This window comes from Acipenser ruthenus, unplaced genomic scaffold (genome assembly GCF_902713425.1).
Source record: "Acipenser ruthenus unplaced genomic scaffold, fAciRut3.2 maternal haplotype, whole genome shotgun sequence".
Lineage (NCBI taxonomy): Eukaryota > Metazoa > Chordata > Actinopteri > Acipenseriformes > Acipenseridae > Acipenser > Acipenser ruthenus.
Window position 1 is genome coordinate 63,522 of NW_026707673.1, and position 25,174 is coordinate 88,695.

The 25,174-nt window shown below is 42.8% G+C and overlaps 1 protein-coding gene across 2 annotated transcripts in view; it reads right to left on the minus strand.

The window, feature by feature from the left end:
- LOC131728028 (bcl-2-like protein 13) overlaps window positions 1–25,174 on the minus strand; it is a 41,398-nt gene that overhangs the window by 8,806 nt on the left and 7,418 nt on the right. For both annotated transcript variants that reach the window (XM_059019235.1, XM_059019236.1), the window contains exons 3-6: window positions 20,878–20,976; window positions 18,134–18,290; window positions 14,974–15,043; window positions 12,881–13,024 (exon numbers count right to left, since the gene is read on the minus strand). In XM_059019235.1, coding sequence (XP_058875218.1) covers window positions 12,881–13,024; window positions 14,974–15,043; window positions 18,134–18,290; window positions 20,878–20,976 — 470 coding nt within the window. The remainder of the gene's footprint in view (window positions 1–12,880; window positions 13,025–14,973; window positions 15,044–18,133; window positions 18,291–20,877; window positions 20,977–25,174) is intronic.

A 25,174-nucleotide genomic window follows, 5' to 3' on the forward strand; every position in this document is an offset into this window, starting at 1 on the left:
TTATTCTGTATCTCGTTATACCAAATGTAGCATCCTCATTTGCTCTGTACTTGTATGACTGCTTCTGCTAAATAAAGAATTGGAAAATTGAGTATTGTTGATTCCCGAGAAATAAGTCACACAAATTCCACACCACATTTTATTTTGAGAGTGGGTTAAACAACGTTCGTGTTGTGCACTGTATCAAGCTGCCTCATTATATCCTCTTCCCTTATGGATATTAACACCCAAGTCTCTTCATCGCTTCAACGGACGTAAGTGGAGGATGAACACGGGTTTTGCTCAGACATAACTAGGAGAAATTGCATTTGGAGTACAGCTATACACATTTAAACATAGTCTTTTTGACAGTTGTTTGGAAAGCTATTTGCAAGTGTATTCTGAAGTACTGTACAGTAGCTGTAACCACCTGAATTCACAAGCCCACCATGCAGTTTATCAAACATTTTTTGTAATAGTTTTAAACAGAAACTTGATAAATACAATCTGTATGATAGTTTACAAACACATTTAGATCCATGTATGGATTAGCATTATGATAAGTTCTAGGGAAGTCAGGGAAAAAAGTGGGGTTATCTGCAACATTAAATCTGATAAGTGAAATACTGCAAACAAAACATTAACTTCCCTGCTGCCATCTTTGGACCATGGTAACTTACGTATTCCCATGTGACTTTATAGGGGCTTTTGGAAAGGACTTGGGCGAGCTAATTAACATTTTCACGAGAAACTCGTGTTTACATGTGTAAGTGGGCGTTGATTTCACAAGCATTTCCTGGAATCTCACAAGAAATTGACTTTCACAGTAAAATACTGAGGACCGTTTTTTGGGTCACTTTTACAAGCTTTCCCTGCCAAGTTTCACGCGCATTGTCCATTCACATGAAACAAACCAACATGTAAACTGGCCTAATGTTACATCATCCAGTTTATTTTTCACCCATCTGGTTGAATAATTTCCTTCATAACGCATTTGCAATAGAATGAAAGTTCTCACACAGACAAGTTTAATCCATGATTAAACCCCTGCCGCACGGCTACATGTGGGAAGTACAGGGTGGCTGTGCCGATGGGATTACTGACTGGCACACCATTGGATTCTCATCATTTAAGCAGATTTGTATTGTTTTTCAGTGACATCTGCTGTAAAACCTGGAGGATGATGCCTTTCAAGGTTAAAAATGTCAATAAAAACATTACACAACTTCTGAGGCAGTTTCATCCAATAGATTCAATAGTTTTGAACCTTCACTGGCTTCTTTCCTTTCCCTTTTTGACTGGCATGCTTACAGCCAGTAACATGCTTTGACCCAGAAGACACTACTGAGTTAAACCTGACCCAGGAAGTGTACATGCAAACAGGTAACCCATGAATATGGCATAAAAACAGAGCTTTCATGAACCTACAGTAGTACCAAATAGCATGTTTCAAAATGAAAATACGTGTTCATGTGTTTCTTTCAAAACTGCACAAGACATTTTTAGCTAATGGAAATGCAAAACAGGTCAAATTTAGGAAATGATTATATCCGCTACAATTATTTTGTACGGTACCAGAATATTTAAAACAAAAAAGAACGCTGTAACGTGCGATCCTTTCAAACTTGTGAACCCACATAGTGAATGGAAGTGCAAAACAAGTAACCCATTTATAATAATTCCATTACCTAGACACGCCATTAAAGTCAAGGCAATTACCTACAAGTTCATGCAACTCTACTCATTCATACTGCCTTGTTTGACATGCTTTCTTTGCACATTTTGCTAGAGGCAGATTTTTATGAATTACACAAGTGAAGAAAGTTAACATGCATGCTACTCCACCCCACAACAAAACAATATGCCACTGATATGTGTGGATGCACCCCACCCAGAGATCTGTCAAACTCCCACTCCCAAAAACAAATATGCAGTAAGTGGGCAATGTTCCAGCAGAGCTCCTATTACAGGCATCAATATCGAGAAAGCAGGCCACTATGACCAGCATTCACATAGTACAGAACACTGCAGCATCAATATTGAGAAAGCAGGGCCACAATGACCAGCATTCACACAATACAGAACACTGCAGCATAAGAAATGTACATGCATAGTGTAAATCAAAACTGGACAAGTGCTTACATGCAGATGTCAGCTATAACTTGGGTCTTCATATCTATGTTATGCTTAACCTAAAAGAACAAGGTCTTAGAAGATGGACAGTCTGTCTACAAGTGAAATATTTTTTTTCATCTTTATTGAAACTTCTGCAGGATGCATTTCCCCTCCCCATGGGTATCGAATCATATGTAAACCCACAATTTTGCTAATTTTAAGGTAATTTGTCCTACATTGCGACATTTTTTCAATCAGAAACAATATCATCTTTTATTATCATATCTTAAATGCTACACAACATACTGAACATTGAAGATGTTTACCAATGGCGACAGCATCCAAAAATTGATGAAAAGTAGGAAAAATAACTTAAGAATAAAACTGCACAAGTGGCCCAACACAGGTTTCAATACACATGTAAAAAATAAGAATATGATGATGGTCAAGTTAAATTCTGCAACTATTCCCTATGGTGGTTCCATTAAAGGTAAAACATCTTCTATAGTAAATATTTTACAGTCCCTTGTCCTTTAGCGGTGTGTCTGAAAATATCTTCACCTTCCAATACCCCAAGCTATCAGAGGGCATAATTATTGACTTAAAATCCAACATGCTAACCTGAGGAATGTCCTTACCAAGTTTCATAACAATTCTATGGGTAGTTCTAAATATATAGGTAAACAAGTACATGGATACAAAATATGCTATGCAATCGTTTTTTTTTCTGGGCTTTTGCTTATCATATACAGTAATCTGTCGCGTATCTGCCTGTCTCATATCCTCCCTAACCGTTTATCCGCCATGATCAATCTCTTCAGCAGCGTTAGTTTATTATTGAACAGAGAAGATTAGTTCAGAGACTATAAATCCTACCAATGTTTTTGTACACTGTGTTGTATGTGCGCCGTGCGCTGCCATTGCTGGTAGTGTCATGTGAGCTGTTCAATGTGTTGATATGTAAATAAATACTGTTCATCTGCGGGACATGTCAACTTCAGACAGCTACTGTGTCACAAGCATTAATACCCTGCATCTTTCTAAACAAGGGGAGTGCCCTAATAAAAGCTGAATCTCAAAACAATAATTGTGTGAATATAGTAATTGTTACAGCTGTGTATTTAAAACAGGATTCATGTATCTGACTTTTTACATATCTGCCCTGACTGGTCCCACCGCAGTCGAATATGCAATAGGCTACTGTACCATATGAAATTATAGTTCTCTGCTACTTTCGTTTTTTTCTGTCACAATATGTAAAGTAACTCCACAGTACTTGCACACTTGTACCTTCTTTCCTTTGCTGTCTTCCACAATGAAATCCTTATGGTCACAGGCACATTCTTCTGGGGTTTCTGTGTGTTTAGGCATTTTTTTACATTTCGCCACAATCTGCAATTCTGTTTTAAATTCCACGAGCGTGTAAATACTCCCTATTGTAATATAACTTAAAATCTCACGAGCAAGAACATATTGTTATAAATTTTGTGAGCGTTTTTCAATCCTCCAATAGAAATGCAGGAATTTGCTGCCACTCAGTAGTTGGGGTTGGTTTAAAGTATTCAGAATGAATCAATGCAAGATAAGTCAGGAAGGAGGGACATTGCCCAACTGCACTGGCAACGGTTTTTTTGGTAGGTATTTTATTTGCTTTTTTCACAGGGGAAGGGGTCAAGTAAACATGAACCGAGTAACCATTTCCAGTGTTTATACACCGATTTCATTTTCTTTTGCATAGGGTGTGTTTTATCGGTTAAAACTGAAAATCAGAAGCCCTCAATATACCATACACATCAGCATATTTAAAAAAAGAAATCTCTCTAATCATTCTCTTCTGAACAAACTAGATTCCATTTTTAATTGATATGCTTCTGCGCCAGGAATCAGGATTACTTACAACTGATTTTCTAATGCTCCCTTTGTCTAGGTGTCTCACACAAGACAATGTCAACTACACTTATACTGACATGAAGGCATTAAGACATACTGCAATTCTTTCTCTCATGCACACACAGTCACATACAAACCCGATTCTTGAAATACCTCCATGTATAACTCAACTTGTGCCCACAAGCCATACAGCTTTTTTGCTTCTATAATTGGAGCTTGAAGTTGACAGGTAGCTCAGTTGTCTTCTAAAACATACAGCATTAGAATGAATGTTTAAATATACAAAGACATGGATAGAACATAAGACAATTTGAAAATGTACAAAACGAGAGGAGGTCATTCGGCTCATATAAGCTTGTCCGATTCCTAGTAGCTGATTAAGCTCAGAATTTTGTCAAGTTGGGTCTTAAAGGATCTAAGTGATTCTGCCTCAATCATAACTAGGTACTGTAGCACATTCCATACCCTCGCCACTCACTGTGAAAAAGTGTCTCCTTCCTTCTGTCTATCTCCAACTGAGTCCTGGTTTCTGTAGTGTGCTTAAAATAATTGTTTGGGTTAAAAGTAATAGTTTGTGTCAATTCTTTTTAACATTTTAAAGACTTCAAGTCATGCCCCCCCTTGATCCTAGCTAGCTTGATGTGGAAAAGAAACAAAAAGCAGAAGGTTGCCGCGTTTGTTTACCTTGAGGTAATAAAGCAGCACCATACATTATGGAAAAGGTATTCTGACTCGTCTGTGAATAGGAATAGAGCAGAGCAATCTGACACTTAGACAGCAATGCAAATTTCAGAACAAGAGACCCGGAGTACAGGCATGTGCGCTCTTTCATTTAGGTCTACCCGAGGTTACATAATATCTCCTTATATCAAATATAAATCTTTTTCAGTGTTGGTGGAACAAAATAACTGATTAAACGGTACCCAGGGAAATCTTGACTGGTGCTACAGTACAGTAAAACTGTCCTGGATTGAATTACAGTATGTATCTCATAAATTGAAGTGGGTCTGTAGGTTTAGCTCTACACTAATGCACACCACCGATGTTCGACTTTAAAAATGCTCTGGAATGGCAACACTAACATCTACATTCATTAATGCTTTATACAACATTTAAAAAGATACTGCTGTATGTGTTTTGAGATATACCAGTATTTTAAGGTTCTCTTAGGGCAATTCTGATTGCCTTTGACATGCTAGAGGATTCGCTGGTGATAATAATAATAGTTATTAAATCATTTTCCAATCGAAAACAGCTTGAGTAAGACACACACTTCACAATGCCACATTCTTCATGTTAGTTCACATATTTTGGAGTCCCTTCTTTGTGCTAGACAACTGTGTGCCTTGCAGAGTTGAAAGAAAACATTTTGTTTGAATAGTTCTGCTACCCCATTCAAAGTATTCAATTATTGACAGGAAGTCAAAGAGACTTACAACAGTGAAATCAGTTTTTATTACAATGCACAAGCATTCATAGTGTGTGCTGGTTATATTTTTAGCCATCACCCTCATTCTTTATTTGCATCTTTTTCTGGCCATACTGTATGTTAATTTTGAACCAGGTATTAGAAAAACTAAAACTGCTTTCAGAAAGAGGGCCCAGGCACAGCCAGAATTATTAATCCACTGTCTTCATCTGTGGTTAAATTACATTTCTCTGCATAAAAAAAACAATTTAATATGAGTCCCACCCCAGCAGTGACCTCCTTTGTGCCCCAACAGGCTAACATCTTCTCTCCTGGCCTCCCTCAGTGAAATTCTCTCTGTGTGACAGTCAGCTCACACTGGGATCACTAGAGACTTGGTTAAATATAAAAAGAGAAATTACAAACCTGTTTCAAACAAATATAAAATCGCCACGTACCAGATAACCACACGTACCCACACACAACCGATAGTAAATATTACTGTACACATTCTGTATAAATTCATTTCCAGGGACTATTTATTTAAATACTCAAAAGGGAATACATCTAAATTGAGATCTGTATATCAATTAATTCAATCATTCTTCCATGGATTTCTAAGAACTACTTTTTACCTTCTAAATAAACAACTTAATTTCTGCCTTTTCCTTTAACTCAATCATATTAAAAACTTTTTAAAAATGAATCAAATACAGTATGTAAATTCTGAAAAGCAACTACAGCACTGTTTCAGTTCTGTTTTTGTTTCAATGTAATTTGGTTTTGTTCAGAATTTACCTTGTGGTTTTTCTCTACTGTTAGGGTGCTATACTAGATTTTGTGCAAGCTAGTTCAAATATTTGTATCTTCATTTTTAAGTCATGGTCAAGGATGAATGATAGAGTGATTAAAAAGAAACCAAAAACATTTTGTCAATGTCCATCATTTACATACCTTATTTTTTTAAAAAATAAATGTGTTATAATAGTGATATGTTTCTTTTTATGCTCGGTATATATACAAAATGATACGTCGATAGTGGATTATCCTGTAAAAAAAATTCAAACGCAAAAAACCACGAGGTCAAACAGGTTAAGCAAGCCATTTTTTTAAAAGACGATCTGTAATGCCAGAAATCCCTTATTTGTTTTCCTTTAAGGGAACTGTCCAGAGAAAATGTATTCTGAGCCAATCAGTAAGCACAACCTTAAAAGCATTTTGGTTTCTTCACACTATTAAAAAAACATAGCACTACTATGTGCAATATGCTTTTATCAACTGTAGCGATGCCAGTTAACCATACAATGCTAGAATGATATTGACCTTTAAAATTTAACAGAATTATCAGAATCATTCCTCAATGACTTGCACAAACAGCAGCAACTAACCTAATAAAAACTGTCATCTCAAAACCAATTAAATCAACCAATATCATCTTCAAAACCTTGTGTCAATGCTTTATGAAATAAAAATCTGTAATGCACTTAAAACAACACATTCCACCTCCAATGTAATACTTTGATCCAGATCTTAAATGTTTATCCTGCATAACTGACGCTTCCAGCAATTCAATATTTTATTCTGACAAACGCAACAATAATTTTACCCGTGACCATTCATGAATAAATTGCACAATTTATAGAGTAATTTATATAACAACCCCTCCTCCAGTAAAGTAGATAAACAAAAATACTGCATATTAATTCTGTATTCACTCTATATAATGCATTTTGGCATATATCTACTTCTGTTTTGTGAATTCAGACATTTCTTACCCTTCTTTAACAAGGATCCTCTGAAAGCAGGTTTCTAAAGCTGGCAATGTAAGAAGTGAGGCAGCTCAAAGCAGACAGAGAGGGAGGGAGAGAGAGAGGAGAGTGGAGCGAGGGAGAGAGAGCGAGAGTGAGGAGAGAGAGGAGAGCAAGGGGGAGAGCAAAAGAGAGGAGAGCGCCAGAGAGAGAGAGAGAGAGAGGGGGGAGAGCAAGGAGAGAGAGAGAGGAGGCTGTGTGGTCCAGTGGTTAAAGCAAATGCCTTGTAACCAGGAGGTCCCCGGTTCAAATCCCACCTCAGCCACTGACTCATTGTGTGACCCTGAGCAAGTCACTTAACCTCCTTGTGCTCCGTCTTTCAGGTGAGACGTAATTGTAAGTGACTCTGCAGCTGATGCATAGTTCACACACCCTAGTCTCTGTAAATCGCCTTGGATAAAGGCGTCTGCTAAATAAACAAATAATAATAATAGAGGAGAGAAGGGGGAGAGCGTGAGAGAGAGGGAGAGCAAGAGAGAGAGGAGAGAGAGAGTGTGTTTATGGTGAGGACACAGCTGCAGGGTTCACTAGCAGGCTTCTGTCGGATCTGTCTTGTTTCTGTACTGGCATTTCTTTTTTTTTTTTTTTTTTTTAAATCCACCCCAGATATTACACAATGACTCAATGAGGACACAGCCTTGTCTTATATGTACAAACCTCGATTTGCCTTGAAGATATACACACGGTTATACTGTCAAGTAGGTAACCCTGAGCATTTGACATTATCCTGGCATTTACCATTGAGGAAATAGTAGTCTTTTAGCTTGTACAAGTTATGGCAAGTCTTCCACGGTGTTAATTCATTCCAAATGTTCATAAACATAACCTGAATGAGGTTTTGTATTTTGCAAGGCGTTCAAATTGTTCTTGACAGTTACCTGACAAGCACTTGATTTTGGGGTGTTATTTTTTTAAATAGGTTTTACATTCCGAAACTTGGACCGTCCGATATTAAACCAAGTTCTGTAATGTCTTGTGGTTCATGCAGAGACAATACTGAAACAGCCTCTCCACCAGCAGAGGGCACTATCAGGCAGTGCAGTTTTAGATAAACTGAAAAAGTGACCAGTAATGCTAGCCCTCTGAAATTAAAACCGCACCGCAGAGTACCTGAAAGGTAAAAAAAAATGGTATACAAATCAAAAAGGTTATCGAACTACAGTCAAATGCAATGCTAAACATCTATAGGCAGTTAGGAGTCTTTGATAAAAGCTTGGTGCAAAACCAAGGTAGTTATCATGTTCACTGTGTAGAGTGTGACAGACAAATTAACGGATCAGTGCAAAAGGGTTCCACTTTATTGAATGAGGACCTAAAAAACAAACCTATCCACGTGAGGGGAAGCTACGCGAGCGATCCATGTCTAATGGTAAAACTGTGGGCTTCCCTAGACCCACTTTTACACCCCAGTGAAGCACAGCTACCCTTGAAAGGCCTGCTCAAAACACCAAATATACTGCATCTGCACACAGGTGTGTTCCCCCAACAGCCCTCAGTGCTGATGAGATTCAATCTGTGTGCACTGATGCTATTTTTAGCCCTGCAGCTACTCCAATGAAATATTGCAGAAATAATTTTGCCGCTCTGCTGCATCAGATAAGAATGATCCCAACTGAAATAGTGATAGAGGATATAATGTATTATTTATATGTATATATAAATAAATTCTAAGCATATTCATATCTAGATCATTACATAAATAATGAATGAATTAATTGACATTTGTTGTCATTCTGAGAGGTTCTTTTTGTAATGACTTTAATACTGTTCATCAGGTGCTGCTCTTTCCTTCTAGTTAAATATAGACCTAATGTACAGTAGATCACCCTAAGTGTTTTTATATTAGTCAGCGCCACCTAGTGTACTGTGTTTCCAGTGATGTAGTCAAGACAAAACGTACCGAGACCAAAACCAAGACTGAGACCAAACGTTCCAAGACCAAGACCGAGACCAAACGTACCGAGACCGAGACCAAACGTACCGAGACCGAGACCGAGACCAAACGTACCGAGACCAAGACCGAGACCAAATGTACCGAGACCGAGACCAAATGTACCGAGACCGAGACCAAATGTACCGAGACCAAGACCAAACGTAAGGAGACCGAGACCGAGACCAAACGTACCGAGACCGAGACCAAACGTACCGAGACCAAACGTACCGAGACCGAGACCAAACGTACCGAGACCGAGACCAAACGTACCGAGACCGAGACCGAGACCAAACGTACCGAGACCAAGACCGAGACCAAATGTACCGAGACCAAGACCAAACGTACCGAGACCAAGACCGAGACCAAATGTACCGAGACCAAGACCAAACGTAAGGAGACCAAGACCGAGACCAAACGTACCGAGACCGAGACCAAACGTACCAAGACCGAGACCAAACGTACCGAGACCGAGACCAAACGTACCGAGACCAAGACCGAGACCAAACGTACCGAGACCAAGACCGAGACCAAATGTACCGAGACCGAGACCAAACGTACCGAGACCAAGACCAAACATAAGGAGACCAAGACCGAGACCAAATGTACCGAGACCAAACGTACCAAGACCGAGACCAAGACCAAACGTACCGAGACCGAGACCAAACGTACCGAGACCGAGACCAAACGTACCAAGACCAAGACCAAGCCCAAACGTACCGAGACCGATACCAAGACCAAGACCAAACGTACGGAGACCAAGACCAAACGTACCGAGACCGAGACCGAGACCGAGACCAAACGTACGGAGATCAAGACCAAACGTACCGAGACCAACACCAAGACCAAATGTACCGAGACCAAACGTACCGAGACCGATACCAAACGTACCGAGACCAAGACCGAGACCAAACGTACCGAGACCGAGACCAAACGTACCAAGACCGAGACCAAGAACAAGCCCAAACGTACCGAGACCGAGACCAAACGTACCGAGACCGAGACCAAACGTACCGAGACCGAGACCAAAAGTACTGAGACCAAGACCAAACGTACCGAGACCGAGACCAAACGTACCGAGACCGAGACCAAACGTACCGAGACCGACACCAAGACCGAGACCAAACGTACCGAGACTGAGACCGAGACCGAGACCAAACGTACCGAGACCGAGACCGAGACCAAACGTACCGAGACTGAGACCGAGACCGAGACCAAACGTACCGAGACCGAGACCGAGACCAAACGTACCGAGACCAAGAACAAACGTACCGAAACCGAGATCAAACGTACCGAGACCACGACCAAACGTACCGAGACCGAGACCAAACGTACCGAGACCGAGACCAAACGTACCGAGACCGAGACCAAACGTACCGAGACTGAGACCAAGACCGAGACCAAACGTACCGAGACCGAGACCAATATATTTTTGTTGTGACCAACCAAAGGTAGTTAAGTGGGTCTGGGTCTCGGTACGTTTGTTCTTGGTCTCGGTACGTTTGGTCTCGGTCTCGGTCTCAGTACGTTTGGTCTCGGTCTCGGTCTCAGTCTCGGTACGTTTGGTCTCGGTCTCAGTCTCGGTACGTTTGGTCTCGGTCTCGGTCTCGGTCTCGGTACGTTTGGTCTCGGTCTCGGTGTCGGTCTCGGTACGTTTGGTCTCGGTCTCGGTACGTTTGGTCTCGGTCTCGGTACGTTTGGTCTCGGTCTCGGTACGTTTGGTCTCGGTCTCGGTACGTTTGGTCTCGGTCTCGGTACGTTTGGTCTCGGTCTCGGTCTCAGTACGTTTGGGCTTGGTCTTGGTCTCTGTCTTGGTACGTTTGGTCTCGGTCTCGGTACGTTTGGTCTCGGTCTCGGTACGTTTGGTCTCGGTCTCGGTCTCAGTACGTTTGGGCTTGGTCTTGGTCTCAGTCTCGGTACGTTTGGTCTCGGTCTCGGTCTCGGTACGTTTGGTCTCGGTCTCGGTCTCAGTCTCGGTACGTTTGGTCTCGGTCTTGGTGTCGGTCTCGGTACGTTTGGTCTCGGTCTCGGTACGTTTGGTCTCGGTCTCGGTACGTTTGGTCTCGGTCTCGGTACGTTTGGTCTCGGTCTCGGTACGTTTGGTCTCGGTCTCGGTACGTTTGGTCTCGGTCTCGGTACGTTTGGTCTCGGTCTCGGTACGTTTGGTCTCGGTCTCGGTCTCAGTACGTTTGGGCTTGGTCTTGGTCTCTGTCTTGGTACGTTTGGTCTCGGTCTCGGTACGTTTGGTCTCGGTCTTGGTCTCGGTACGTTTGGTATCGGTCTCGGTACGTTTGGTCTTGGTCTCGGTACGTTTGGTCTCGGTCTTGGTCTCGGTACGTTTGGTATCGGTCTCGGTACGTTTGGTCTCGGTCTCGGTACGTTTGGTCTCGGTCTCGGTACGTTTGGTCTCGGTCTCGGTACGTTTGGTCTCGGTCTCTGTCTTGGTACGTTTGGTCTCGGTCTCGGTACGTTTGGTCTCGGTCTTGGTCTCGGTACGTTTGGTATCGGTCTCGGTACGTTTGGTCTCGGTACATTTGGTCTTGGTCTTGGTTGGTCACAACAAAAATATGTACCGAGACCCAGACCCAGACCAAGACCCGACGTGCCAAGACCCAGACCCAGACCCGACGTGCCAAGACCCAGACCCGATGTGCCGAGACCGAGACCGAGACCCGACGTGCCGAGACCCAGACCCAGACCCAGACCCAGACCCGACGTGCCGAGACCCAGACCGAGACCAAGACCAAGACCCGACGTGCCGAGACCCAGACCCAGACCAAGACCAAGACCAAGACCAGACGTGCAGAGACCGAGACCCAGACCCAGACCCAGACCAGACGTGCCGAGACCGAGACCCAGACCCAATGTACCCAGACCCAGACCCGACGTGCCGAGACCCAGACCCAGACCAAGACCCGACGTGCCGAGACCCAGACCCAGACCCAGACCAAGACCTTAAAATGTCGTCTCGAGCTCGGCCTCGAGACTGAGACCGGGTTTCATCCACAACAGTAAGTGGCCAAATGTCTTAAACCCTGAAGAACGAAGTCTGTCAAGTTTCATTCAATTGGATGAACAGTTCTGAAGACATAGTAACAATGTAAGTGTGACATAGATATGTACAGGGACACCCACTTCTAAGCCCAGAGTTTGATAACGTGTGCAATAAAAACAGCAGTTGTCTCGATGCAAATATTACAGTGCGACACATGTACACACAGACGGACAGAAAATATAACCCCGGATTGACTCTGTAAATAATTTAACATTTAAACATGGAACAGTGACGTATGTACCTATGTATAGGCGTCTCCACTACATGTCCCCACTGGGGATACAAATACATATACAAACCTGAAAGATTTGTAATATTTAATTAACCTAAAGTACTGTAATTTTAAATGACAGTATTTATTTTACTTCCCTAACTTTTATGATTTTTTGCAATCATTCCAAGGATCACTGCTAAAATATTGAGTTCTAGTCATTTTTCAGATGTCTTCGATTTGTTTTGAAAATGGAGCCTTACTGAAGCTGGTTGTACTTCAATGGCTACTAGCAGCGTCCTGTTAGGTAGCCTGAAACATTTTTGAAATGTGAAACGGTTGCAAATGTTATAAAAATAAAAAGTTAATGAAAAAAGAAAAACCCTGTCAAAGTGTAATTTGAAAGTACTGTGTATGGAGGCTCAAGGTTACAGTGCTGGCACACTGGTGAACTCAGAGACAGTAAGTGAAAGGCCTCGCTCACCCAGCCGCCCTGCTGGATGATGTAGTCAGCCGCAGCCTCCTCCAGATACTGGACTCCGAGCTGCAGAAGGGGGCCGAGGGGCTGCTGGCCCTGCCTTGTCCGCTCTTTCAGGAGCCTCTGCAGGAGCACCAGAGGCACCAACACCTGGGGGGAAGAGAGACAAAAACAACTACTCAGACATTCGGTCCTTCAAAACACCTCGCCACAAAAAATACAGCATTGCACTTGAGAAGGTACAGAGAAGGGTACTCCCTGGACTCAATTGCATGAGCTATGAACAGGTTAAACTAATTAAACTTCTCCAGCCTAGAAGAAAGAAGGGAACGAGGGGACTTGATTGAACTTCCAAATGGTATAGATATGGTATAGATAAATCTTACAAAAGTCACCACTTCAAAATTAGTACAGAGAATAGGACACAAGGGCATATGGAAGCGGAGTAAAAGTTTAGAACAGAAGGCAGGACACACTCCCCCCCCCCCCCCCCCGAGTTATAAATTCTAGGAACATAGATTCTGTGCTACTACAGTAGATCCCCCTCAGTAGGAGTAAACTGTGTGCCAACAAAGGAAGAGTCTTTATGGGCCGAACAGACTCTTCTACAGTAGTTCCTAAACTTTTCTTATTAAAAAAACTAATTTCACATTTTTGCATATTTCACGTTTGCATATCTCGCACCAAGCTTATGGCTGTTGCAACTCAATCCTGACTGAGTTTTTAAATAAATAAAACAGAAATATTTGAGCCATTAAAGGTTTTATTAGGAGCTTCCATGTCGAGAGACCTCAGTAGAAGGTCACCCTGACTATACAGCAGTCATGTTTGGCATGGGTCCTATTTTAAATTCCCCTGCATTACTCCAACAGCTAACCTCAACCTTGAACTGAACAGGCTGTACACAGTCTTGGGAGGGCCTTGGAGAAGAGACTGACATTGGTGCACAATTATGTGGTTGTTTGTTTGTGGTGTAGACTGCTGTTTATCAAGGACCAATTGAAACCCTTATATAGTTGGCCACAATCACACACTTACATTTCTTTTCTCCAGTTTCCTGATTTCAACATGCCGGTTTGCTTTTAAATCAATATCTATATACTTCTTGGCAAGCATTTTTTTCATTTATTAAAATCTGATTGGATGGCAGTTTCTTTTTTTTAGCTGGATCCCGGATGCATATGATATGTGGATCTGTTTTACTGTACTGTATGCATGTGAACAATAGGGAGACTGAACTCGGCAGAAAAAGTATCTCAACATATTAAACCACTACTATATCGTTGGGTACAAATTTACAAAGCAGACAATATTAATATGTGTGATGTTGTTCACAAATACTATTATTATTATTATTATTAACCTCTTTTTCATATTTCTAAAAAGCCAACAATATTCAAAACTAGAATAGGGCAGTCATGTATTTTATTCTCTCAAGCAAAGCAGAATTAAAAGGTAAAAGTGCCCCCTCAATATAAGGTGTCCCTCTAACAACCCTGGTCCTGGAGAGCCGCAATCCTGCAGGTTTTATAGGTCATCAATGGCTAAAAAGATCTGGAACACATGTTAATCTTGACTACGATTCCTGAGAGCTCGGTTGAAACGAAAACCAAAAACCAGAAGACCCTGTAGCTCTCCAGTACCAGGGTTGGAGGCCCCTGCTCTACACCATGGAGCAGGTTACAATGGCAGTATGGGGATGGTTCCTATTTGGTCCAGAAAGCCTTTACAGTAGCACTTGCATTCTTGTTACACGATGGAACACAAATTGCATTGTCTTTTACAGTACCTATGGCTCCCGTCTACATCATAAAGGAGGAGCACAGAATGTATTTTTATTTGAGAATAAACTAATTAAAAAAAACTCAGGTAGGGAGTTCAATAGAACACCACAGAGCTCCTCAAACTAACAGTAAAGATACACTGTACTGCAGTGAATATTAATGTGTAAGTGTTATATTGACTGCAGACATAAGGCCTGTCTCTTGAACTGCTGCAGATGGCATCACCCTACTGTGTATACCCCATGGGGGATAATACAGCCTACTGGCCGTACAGATTCAAGCTTCACATACAAGTTAAAAGGATGTTTGGCGTACCGTACTCCATCCTTGAGAATGAGATGCAACTTGCTGAACTGCTTCTTTGTAGTGTTTGTAGTCCAGGGGTCTGAAAAAAGAAGAAAGGAAATGAAAACATACAAACAGGGTAATGATGCAGGAGTGGTACTTTAAACAAACAGCACGTCACCCTGATGCACGTTCACAGGACAGGTAACACTGTCCATGCGCAGTGCCATCAGATTTTGGTTTGTTGTTTAAGTATTATTTGTATCTTCACCTACCTGGCTTTGAACTGTTTTGAGCTTGTCTAGAGAAGTGCTAGTACTGAACAGTCTTCCTCCTACCATTCAAATAATGTGACAATGCAAACGTATCCATTATTTGACTGGAATGAGGAAAGCTGTTCAGTCCTGTCGCTTAGGATTCCCTAGAGACTCCAGACAAACTCATACTGGAACAACATAACCCGAAACTGAGTGTAAACAATGTAAACATTCAAAAAAGCAAATTACATTTGAAGCTGCTCTCTCTTTAAAGGCAAATCCTTTACTTAAAGCCAAATAAATGCACAATTTAGAAACCTATGACATACTAATAGAACACAAAATATTGCTAAATAACCTCACAGTATTTGTGTGATGAATGCAGGGCCGGCGTCACATTTTTGTGGCCAGTGGGTAACCCTTGATAAGCTTTAACTTGCTGAAACTCCCTTATGAGGTAACTGAATTTTTCTTCTCATTGTTAACATCCTGACAACTTTTAACACTTATAACCTTAAACTCTGTTTCAAAGCTCTTTTCAAAAGTGTACTGATAGTGTAAGGATTATTGCCCACATTGTCAAACAGGTAACACAGCAACGATCCATGATGTGGTACGGAACAGAAAAGCCAGAGCACTCGTTTTATATATATATATATATATATATATATATATTATATATATATATATATATATATATATATATATATATATATATATATATATATATATATATATATAGCTCTGGAAAAAATTAAGAGACCACTGCAAAATTATCAGTTTCTCTGGTTTTACTATTTATAGGTATGTGTTTGGGTGAAATTAACATTTTTGTTTTTTTCTATAAACTACTGACAACATTTCTCCCAAATTCACAAAGACAAATCTGCCCGATTCCAGCCTTGCTGAAGCACCCCCAGATGAGTCCAATTTTCAGCTTTGCCCAACACCTGGTCGTCTAATGGTTAGACGGAGACCTGGAGAGGCCTACAAGCCACAGTGTCTCGCACCCACTGTAAAATGTGGTGGAGGATCGGTGATGATCTGGGGGTGCTTCAGCAAGGCTGGAATCGGGCAGCTTTGTCTTTGTGAAGGACGCATGAATCAAGCCAAGTACAAGGTTGTCCTGGAAGAAAACGTGCTTCCTTCTGCTCTGACAATGTTCCCCAACTCTGAGGATTGGTTTTTCCAGCAGGACAATGCTCCATGCCACACAGCCAGGTCAATCAAGGTGTGGATGGAGGACGACCAGATCAAGACCCTGTCATGGCCAGCCCAATCTCCAGACCTGAACCCCATTGAAAACCTCTGGAATGTGATCAAGAGGAAGATGGATGGTCACAAGCCATCAAACAAAGCCGAGCTGCTTGAATTTTTGCGCCAGGAGTGGCATAAAGTCACCCAACATCAATGTGAAAGACTGGTGGAGAGCATGCCAAGACGCATGAAAGCTGTGCTTTAAAATCAGGGTTATTCCACCAAATATTGATTTCTGAACTCTTCCTAAGTTAAAACGTTAGTATTGTGTTGTTTAAAAATGAATATGAACTTATTTTCTTTGCATTATTCGAGGTCTGACAACACTGCATCTTTTTTGTTATTTTGACCAGTTGTCATTTTCTGCAAATAAATGCTCTAAATGACAATATTTTTATTTGGAATTTGGGAGAAATGTTGTCAGTAGTTTATAGAATAAAACAAAAATGTTCATTTTACCCAAACACATACCTATAAATAGTAAAACCAGAGAAACTGATAATTTTGCAGTGGTCTCTTAATTTTTTCCAGAGCTGTATATATATACAGTTGTAGCATCATGTGGGGATGTATAAAGCTATATTTTTCAAAACTCCGTTACTTGCTCTTTAAAGACTAGTGAATCAAAAAAATGTGCAGAGACATAAGCACAAGGCATATACGGAGATCACTTGTGCAAAGAGACTTGTCCCACTTCTGCAACCACTGCTGAAATAGCTGGCCAGTCATCCATGCCTTCTTCGAGCTGGCATAATCCACAGGAAGCAGCACGGTTGTTTGCTCTTGCCAATGATTAACAGAGGCCGGCTTTCAGAGCCCGACATAGAGAAGTGCAGTGATTCTCTCCTTGGCATTCTTGCCTCCAGCTAGCTCCTCTCCTTAAAGCCACACCTGAGCGATCACTTGCGCAACCAAATTGCTCTCGAAATTGCGCAACTTAATTGCTGATCACTCGGGGTGGACACAGTTTTAAGGCAGTGCACTGATGCAATGCACTGATCATGGCAGTCCATCTATCTGTCTGTCTGTATCACACACTACATGGTGAGCCTGATACCTGCCTGCATCATACACTCCTAGCCCCCTACAGACCTTTCAAACTCATTAGGCAATCATCCAACCAACTCTCGGTTTTATAGAAATGTTTCAGTGTTCAATGATTATGAGGACCCCATGTATGTGTGTGCACAGGTTTATATTGTCTGTGTTAAGGTGCTTTGAGATGAATTAATTTGCTGCTTCAATTCTAGTTGCCTGCCCCAGACACACACACAGCCTGGGTCAGATCGGGCAAGGAAGAGCCAGCTGTATCTGGTGCACCATTGTGTACAACCGGCAGAGACACTTGAGCCTCCCTTTCACTAGATGGAGCTGGCTTTTAATTTTATAAAGACCAAATGTCTATGACAGAAAAGCAGAACAAAAGAGCAGCTCCCGTACACTCAAAGCACCTTAACACAGCAAATATAAAAAAAGAGTATTTGAGTACTTGCAACAAGAACCACCTGGCATGAAGGTAAACATAATGACATAGTAAATGAACACTAAAAAAATAACTTTATGAATGTAATTTCAAGCTACTCAGTGCTTAACAATTATAGGACTATTAATGGGAGCCACAGACTAACTGAACCTGCAATATGAGGGGTGAGGAGTGAGTGGTGTGCTGTACTCACAAGCTGAGCAGGCTCTGCATGGCGGTGTGTAAATGCGTTGACAGATCCTGAGATACTCTGTCCCCCAGGTGTGCCAGGCAGTCCTCTATTGAGCTCTCCGGGTTGGCAGGGCTGAAAACTGGAGACGTGTGGCAGTCAAACCCTGTGCTCGTGAAGGCTGCAGGGATTTAAACAGAAACAGCATTGCTTTGTTAAATATAGCAATGCTTTCTGGACAGAGACTTTTCTGTTACTGTGACGCAGTGATGGCACCTTTTAAATAAAATCTTGCAAGCTGTTAGGAAGAGCTCAGTCTAGTCTAATTTTTATTTTAGTTGCTTTTGGGTAAATTCTTTTGGTGGTGTCAATTAATTGCAGTTAAATCCGTGATTAACAACAAAGTTGAATAAGATGTTAATGAATAAGACAGGTCAATGTCAAATCTGGTTTGCCTATATAATGTATCATCCCTGGCGTAGTAACGACCGTGTTGCGACCGAGGCGCAGCAGAGAAGGGAAATTGCCATAGTTTCACGTGTTGGCCTTCGCATTCTATAAGCAAAAAATGTCAACAAAAAAAACTTTACAGATTATGAAATACACACACTGCTGTCTCTATATAAAGAGAACAAGGAAATTATTAACTCTAAGCTTAACAGGACAGTAATATTTAGTAAGAAGAAGGGTGCATTCCTTTGGTTCATATATTGAAGGTCATCCCGTATTTCATCTATAAGATGAAGGAGGTTAAGTCTGGGTAATCGATAGCGTGGATAGAGCTCAAGATCATCAAACATATCCAGTCTGTCCCGTATGATTCTTTTGCGACGCATTGCACGGCGGTACTGTAAATCATCAAACCAATGTACTATTCCACCCATCCTTGGCTTTTGCTAAACTAAATGTTATTTTACAATATTCAAAGCTGACTTGCTTTTAAATTGAACTTTCTGCCTCTATCCACTATGTTATTTGCCTGTCTACGCCAGCCTTACACCTACCCGCTAGCAGGCGTACAGTGACGAGCCCTTTATGACCTGAATAAGTCTTATGTCTGTTTGGTGCACTCCGCCCCAGAGGAGCAGGTAAGAGAATACACCTCCTGTGTTTTTTTTTTTTCTTTAGAAATAAAATAGTTAACAGTAAAAGGCTTGTTCATTTTTGTTTACAAATGAATTAATTGTATTTTTTTATTTTTATCACAATGACACAATGACGTCCTTCAGCGGGATGACATAGAATGTGAAGCTCGGACTTACTAGGCTGATCAAATGGCAGTGTAAACGCAACACCACTGATCGTGATCAAATGTACTGATGCACTTGATCTGGATCAGAAATGGCAGTGTAAACGCAACACCACTTATCGTGATCAAATGTACTAATGCACTTGATCTGGATCAGAAATGGCAGTGTAAATGCAACACCACTGATCGTGATCAAATGTACTGATGCACTTGATCTGGATCAGAAATGGCAGTGTAAACGCAACACCACTGATCGTGATCAAATGTACTGATGCACTTGATCTGGATCAGAAATGGCAGTGTAAACGCAACACCACTGATCGTGATCAAATGTACTGATGCACTTGATCTGGATCAGAAATGGCAGTGTAAACGCAACACCACTGATCGTGATCAAATGTACTGATGCATTTGATCTGGATCAGAACTACTGATCGTGATCAAATGTACTGATGCACTTGATCTGGATCAGAAATGGCAGTGTAAACGCACCTCATATTAGCAACACACCCTTATTTCTGCTGGCCTCTGAAACATTCTGAAGCTTGGCTTATCTTATCTGGCCTTGGGTGTAATGGCTAGTATTCATTCCTGGAGGGGGGTTGAAGCGAGCTCACACCATCAAGCAAGCTCACAGACTACTGCAGGCGTAAATACCATACAGCAGCGCAGAAAAACATCTACTCTGAAGCCACTGAATGATGATCTCTCTTGCTGTATCCAATATTAATCTGTTCTCTGCTGTTTCTACAATAAAGACTGTTAGTTTTGACTGATGGGCCAGGGAGGGAAAATAGGCTAATTCCCTGGAGCCAGCACTACACTTCAGCCATCAACACCAGGCAGAAGGATATCTATCATCAAATGGAAGGAAACGCAGATGGATCACATTAGTTTACAGTAGTAGAAGCTATGTCTCAGTTGGTGCTTATCTTGGCGAGAGCCAAGTCCAATATCAGCATGAAGTTTTAACACCTACTCTCATGTAATGGAAATCATGACAATCTTTGTCCAGACTATTTTATTTATTTTATTGTGACATTATTATTAACTAGTGAATTGCGCGGACATGTATTACTTTATTGCATCCACTATGGCTTGAAAGTTTAATTGCTAGAAATATCAACAACACAATACTGTGTATACTGCATGATTATTGATTTGTACCAAGATCTTACCAGAAGATTGTACCAGTATACTGCTGACGAGAAATATGTCCGGGTTTGGTGTGTGGAGAAGGTGGCAACCCTAGTATGTTTTGTGGTTTAAACGTTTAGAATGTTTTGTCATTGGCATGAAGAGTGTGGGATCTACACTCTCGGCAAAGTTATCTGTACAGTTTCTCCCAATACGAATTGTAATGCTGCTAAAAACTTGCTGTGCGACTCTGGAAGTGGCCTGTCACTTATGGTTACCAAGCCAAAAGCCAAGCAGACTATGTGCCAGCAGTGGGGTCAGTTGTGCTATTAGGCCAAGAACCGTTTTTTCCCCACCAGGACCTGTAAACTTTCTGGCTCACCTTTCGAAATTTCCTCTTCAAGAAGCTTCAGCTCCTCTTCGATCTCTGCTTTGACTTTTGCAGCAACCTCCTTCTCCTGTGGTGTCTCTCCCTGCACGCCTGAAGTCACAAAACATTAGCTGTGAAAATGACTTAAATTAACAAAAACAATGGTTGAGTTTCCTTCAGGGGACTACTTCTACAGTCTACCAATGTTTACCCAAATCCTGAGGTTTTTATTGATTTCTTTTTACAGCTAATTTATCTGTATTTATCTTTTATCTGTATGTATATTGGTGCGATAAAGTCCCAACAAAAAAGATTACTTGACAAAAGTTAAACACTGTTTAAAAACAGGTAACATACAGTAAATGTGTGGTCCAGTGGTTAAAGAAAAGGGCTTATAACCAGGAGGTCCCTGGTTCAAATCCCACCTCAGCCACTGACTCATTGCGTGACCCTGAGCAAGTCACTTAACCTCCTTGTGCTCCGTCTTTCGGGTGAGACGTAGTTGTAAGCGACTCTGCAGCTGATGCATAGTTCACACACCCTAGTCTCTGTAAGTCGCCTTGGATAAAGGCGTCTGCTAAATAAACAAATAAAAATAATAATATATCCCCACCACGACTGGAAATTCAAAATCAGAGCTATCAGCATGATGAAACAGTTGATGACATAAATCAACAAAATGTACAGAATAGTATAGAAGCAGAATTAGCCATGACATGTTTAACCCACATTTAATAATGATTCTTTAGATAAATACAAAAATATAAGTGTGACATACAGATGGCCGGATGTACAGACTCATGTCAATTGGCTATGCAGTTCTCCAGACATATTAAAACATGTGTGAAGTGTGACATATGTACATACATAAATACAACCACAAACCCCACTGCTGAGCACAAGGAATCCACAGCGCTAATGTATGAGCCACTGTGGCAATGCGCCCCGTCCCTGTGTGCATTTGTGTTGTATGTTGCGCGTGTAAATGTTGGTGTATAGTCATTGGTACACGGGATATAAACGGGTCTGTGTTTCACGTGTATTTAAAAAGTGTATATTTGTATTTAGGCACGGGATTGCACATCACGCACGTGCATTTAAAATATAATATGTGAACACGGGGTTTCACGTAATGAATTCACGTGCTGGGATTCAAGTGAGTAATTAATTAGTAATTGAATCCCAGCACAACAGTATAAATAGATGCACGTTTAGTCACTCGTGGGTTAGGTGTTCGGTGAGTGGAGAACGGGAGAGAGAGAAGGAGTAAAATAAGAACGTAAATATTAGTGTTATCTGCTCACCGTGTTTTGTTCGTCTGTCTGTGCACTGTCTAGTCCGTTTTGTTCGTCTGTTTATTTTGGCTACAAGTGCCGTCTCCTGTTTTGTGTACTGTTTAAAACCTTTTATTTGTTATTAAACGCTGAGTGCAGCCATTGCACTCAGCTCATCATCACAACCACCATCTCTGTGTATTCCTTTTCTGGTCTGACGCCACCCACTCTGGCCGTCTTTGTGACACGTGGTGTCATCGTGGGATAGCCGCGCCTCCAAGCGTCAGACCAGGAGGGGTTTTGTTTAAAAAAACAAATATATATATATATATATATAATGGCAGAAGACGCCACAAAATGGCGGGACTGGTTCCTGGAGAATGCTGGGCTGGAGGCCCAGGCTCTGCCCATAGTCGTTCGGGCCCTGTGGATGATGGACAGTGAGAGATGGGAGGCCTATCAGCAGGAACACACCCCAAACACCTTGGAGGAAGGTGTGGAGTTTCTCCTCAGCTACCTGGAGGCAACGATAAACGGAACAGCAGCCCAGGTAGCAGGACCACCAGCAGAGGAGTACCTGCTGTCCCCATCTCCACCAGCAGAGGGTGAATGCCTGCTGGTTTTGCCTCCACAGCCCAAGCGGGAGACAGATAAAGAGGTGAAGGACAGGGAGGAGGAGTGCCGCCTAAGGGCCAGGCATCCACGGCGATGTAACAAGCCATCGTTGGGGTGCCTCCTCTGCGACCAGGATCACCTGTTCGCCCACTGTCCCTTCCGCAGTTATGGGGAGGAGCCTGAGCGTCCACAGCCCAAGCGGGAGGAGCCTGAGCGTCCACAGCCCAAGCGGGAGGAGCCTGAGCGTCCACAGCCCAAATGGGAGGAGCCTGAGCGTCCACAGCCCAAATGGGAGGAGCCTGAGCGTCCACAGCCCAAGCGGGAGGAGCCCGAACGTCCTACGCCTGAGTGGGAGGAGCCCGAACGTCCTACGCCTGAGTGGGAGGAGCCCGAACGTCCTACGCCTGAGTGGGAGGAGCCCGAACGTCCTACGCCTGAGTGGGGGGAGCCCGAACGTCCACAGCCCAAAAGGGAGGAGTCGGTGCGTCCACAGCCCAAAAGGGAGGAGTCGGTGCGTCCACAGCCCAAAAGGGAGGAGTCGGTGCGTCCACAGCCCAAAAGGGAGGAGTCGGTGCGTCCACAGCCCAAAAGGGAGGAGTCGGTGCGTCCACAGCCCAAAAGGGAGGAGTCGGTGCGTCCACAGCCCAAAAAGAGGGAAGTCGGGGCTTCCACAGCCGTAGGACCCAAGCTGCCAGCAGAGGGAGAATGCCTGCTGGTTCCACCACCGCCAGGAGCAGAGGAGCTGGAGCTGCCTCTGCCTCCACCACCGCCAGGAGCAGAGGAGCTGGAGCTGCCTCTGCCTCCGCCACCGCCCGGAGCAGAGGAGCAGGAGCTGCCTCTGCTGCCCGTACCTCCGCAGGGAGTACGGTGGCCGGAGCCCCAGAAAGGGGAGCTGCCGGCCACGAAGGGGGAGGAGGTCTGGAGACCACCAACCCCAGCAGCAGTTTCGCTGCCGGAGATCGTGGGGGAGGTCCGGAGACCTGCTCCCACTGCAGCTTCTTCGCTGCCGGCAGTACTGTGGTCGGAGCCCCACCAAAGGGAGCTACCGGCTACAAAGAAGGGGGACGAGGTCTGGAGACCACTTTCCCCAGCAGCAGTTTCGCTGCAGGAGTTCTTGTGGCCGGAGCCCCACAGGAGGGAGCTGCCGGCTACGAAGAAGGGGGAGGTCGGGGGACCACCTGCCCCCGCAGCTTTTTCGCTGCAGGACGGGACCAACAGGCTGTCAGCCGTGCCACTACCGGCAGGGGTGCTGACAGCATGGCCAGCCATGGGCCCACTGAAGCCTCCCTTCCCAGCCCGAGACTTTGTCCTGGACTGCTGGATTTTTAAGGGGGGAGGTGGCCGTTGAGGCCATGTGTGCTGCGCACAAGGGGGGGTATATGTGGCAATGCGCCCCGTCCCTGTGTGCATTTGTGTTGTATGTTGCGTGTGTAAATGTTGGTGTATAGTCATTGGTACACGGGATATAAACGGGTCTGTGTTTCACGTGTATTTAAAAAGTGTATATTTGTATTTAGGCACGGGATTGCACATCACGCACGTGCATTTAAAATATAATATGTGAACACGGGGTTTCACGTAATGAATTCACGTGCTGGGATTCAAGTGAGTAATTAATTAGTAATTGAATCCCAGCACAACAGTATAAATAGATGCACGTTTAGTCACTCGTGGGTTAGGTGTTCGGTGAGTGGAGAACGGGAGAGAGAGAAGGAGTAAAATAAGAACGTAAATATTAGTGTTATCTGCTCACCGTGTTTTGTTCGTCTGTCTGTGCACTGTCTAGTCCGTTTTGTTCGTCTGTTTATTTTGGCTACAAGTGCCGTGTCCTGTTTTGTGTACTGTTTAAAACCTTTTATTTGTTATTAAACGCTGAGTGCAGCCATTGCACTCAGCTCATCATCACAACCACCATCTCTGTGTATTCCTTTTCTGGTCTGACGCCACCCACTCTGGCCGTCTTTGTGACAGCCACCCATTGCCCTGCTTTGCACTGTGATTTTGCTGAGCACCAGAAGACGAAAGCAATCTTCACGCAAGAGCTGCAGACACACTGCCAGTTCAGTGGGGTTGCTCAAACCCAAGTTTATTTTTAAACCCAATGTGATACAACACTTCAACAACTTTAAATTCGTGCCAGGCAAAATAAATGTTAAGTTCTCCAAAAGATTGTGAGCAGGAGGACTGATATTCTTTAGAATCTACACACATTTTAAAACTAGAAAGGGGTTTAAAGCTCACTGGTTAATCCATCTCAGTTACATATGTGAGCAGGATGTTGATGGGAAATGTAGTTTTGAGAGGTCCATGTGGGTACATGGGAAGCCATCTTGAGGCAGGGAATGCAATTTAAAAGTTTAAAAAAGTGGTCAAAATGTAAAAAAAAATTAAAACACACACCTTACGTAAACAGTTGTAGC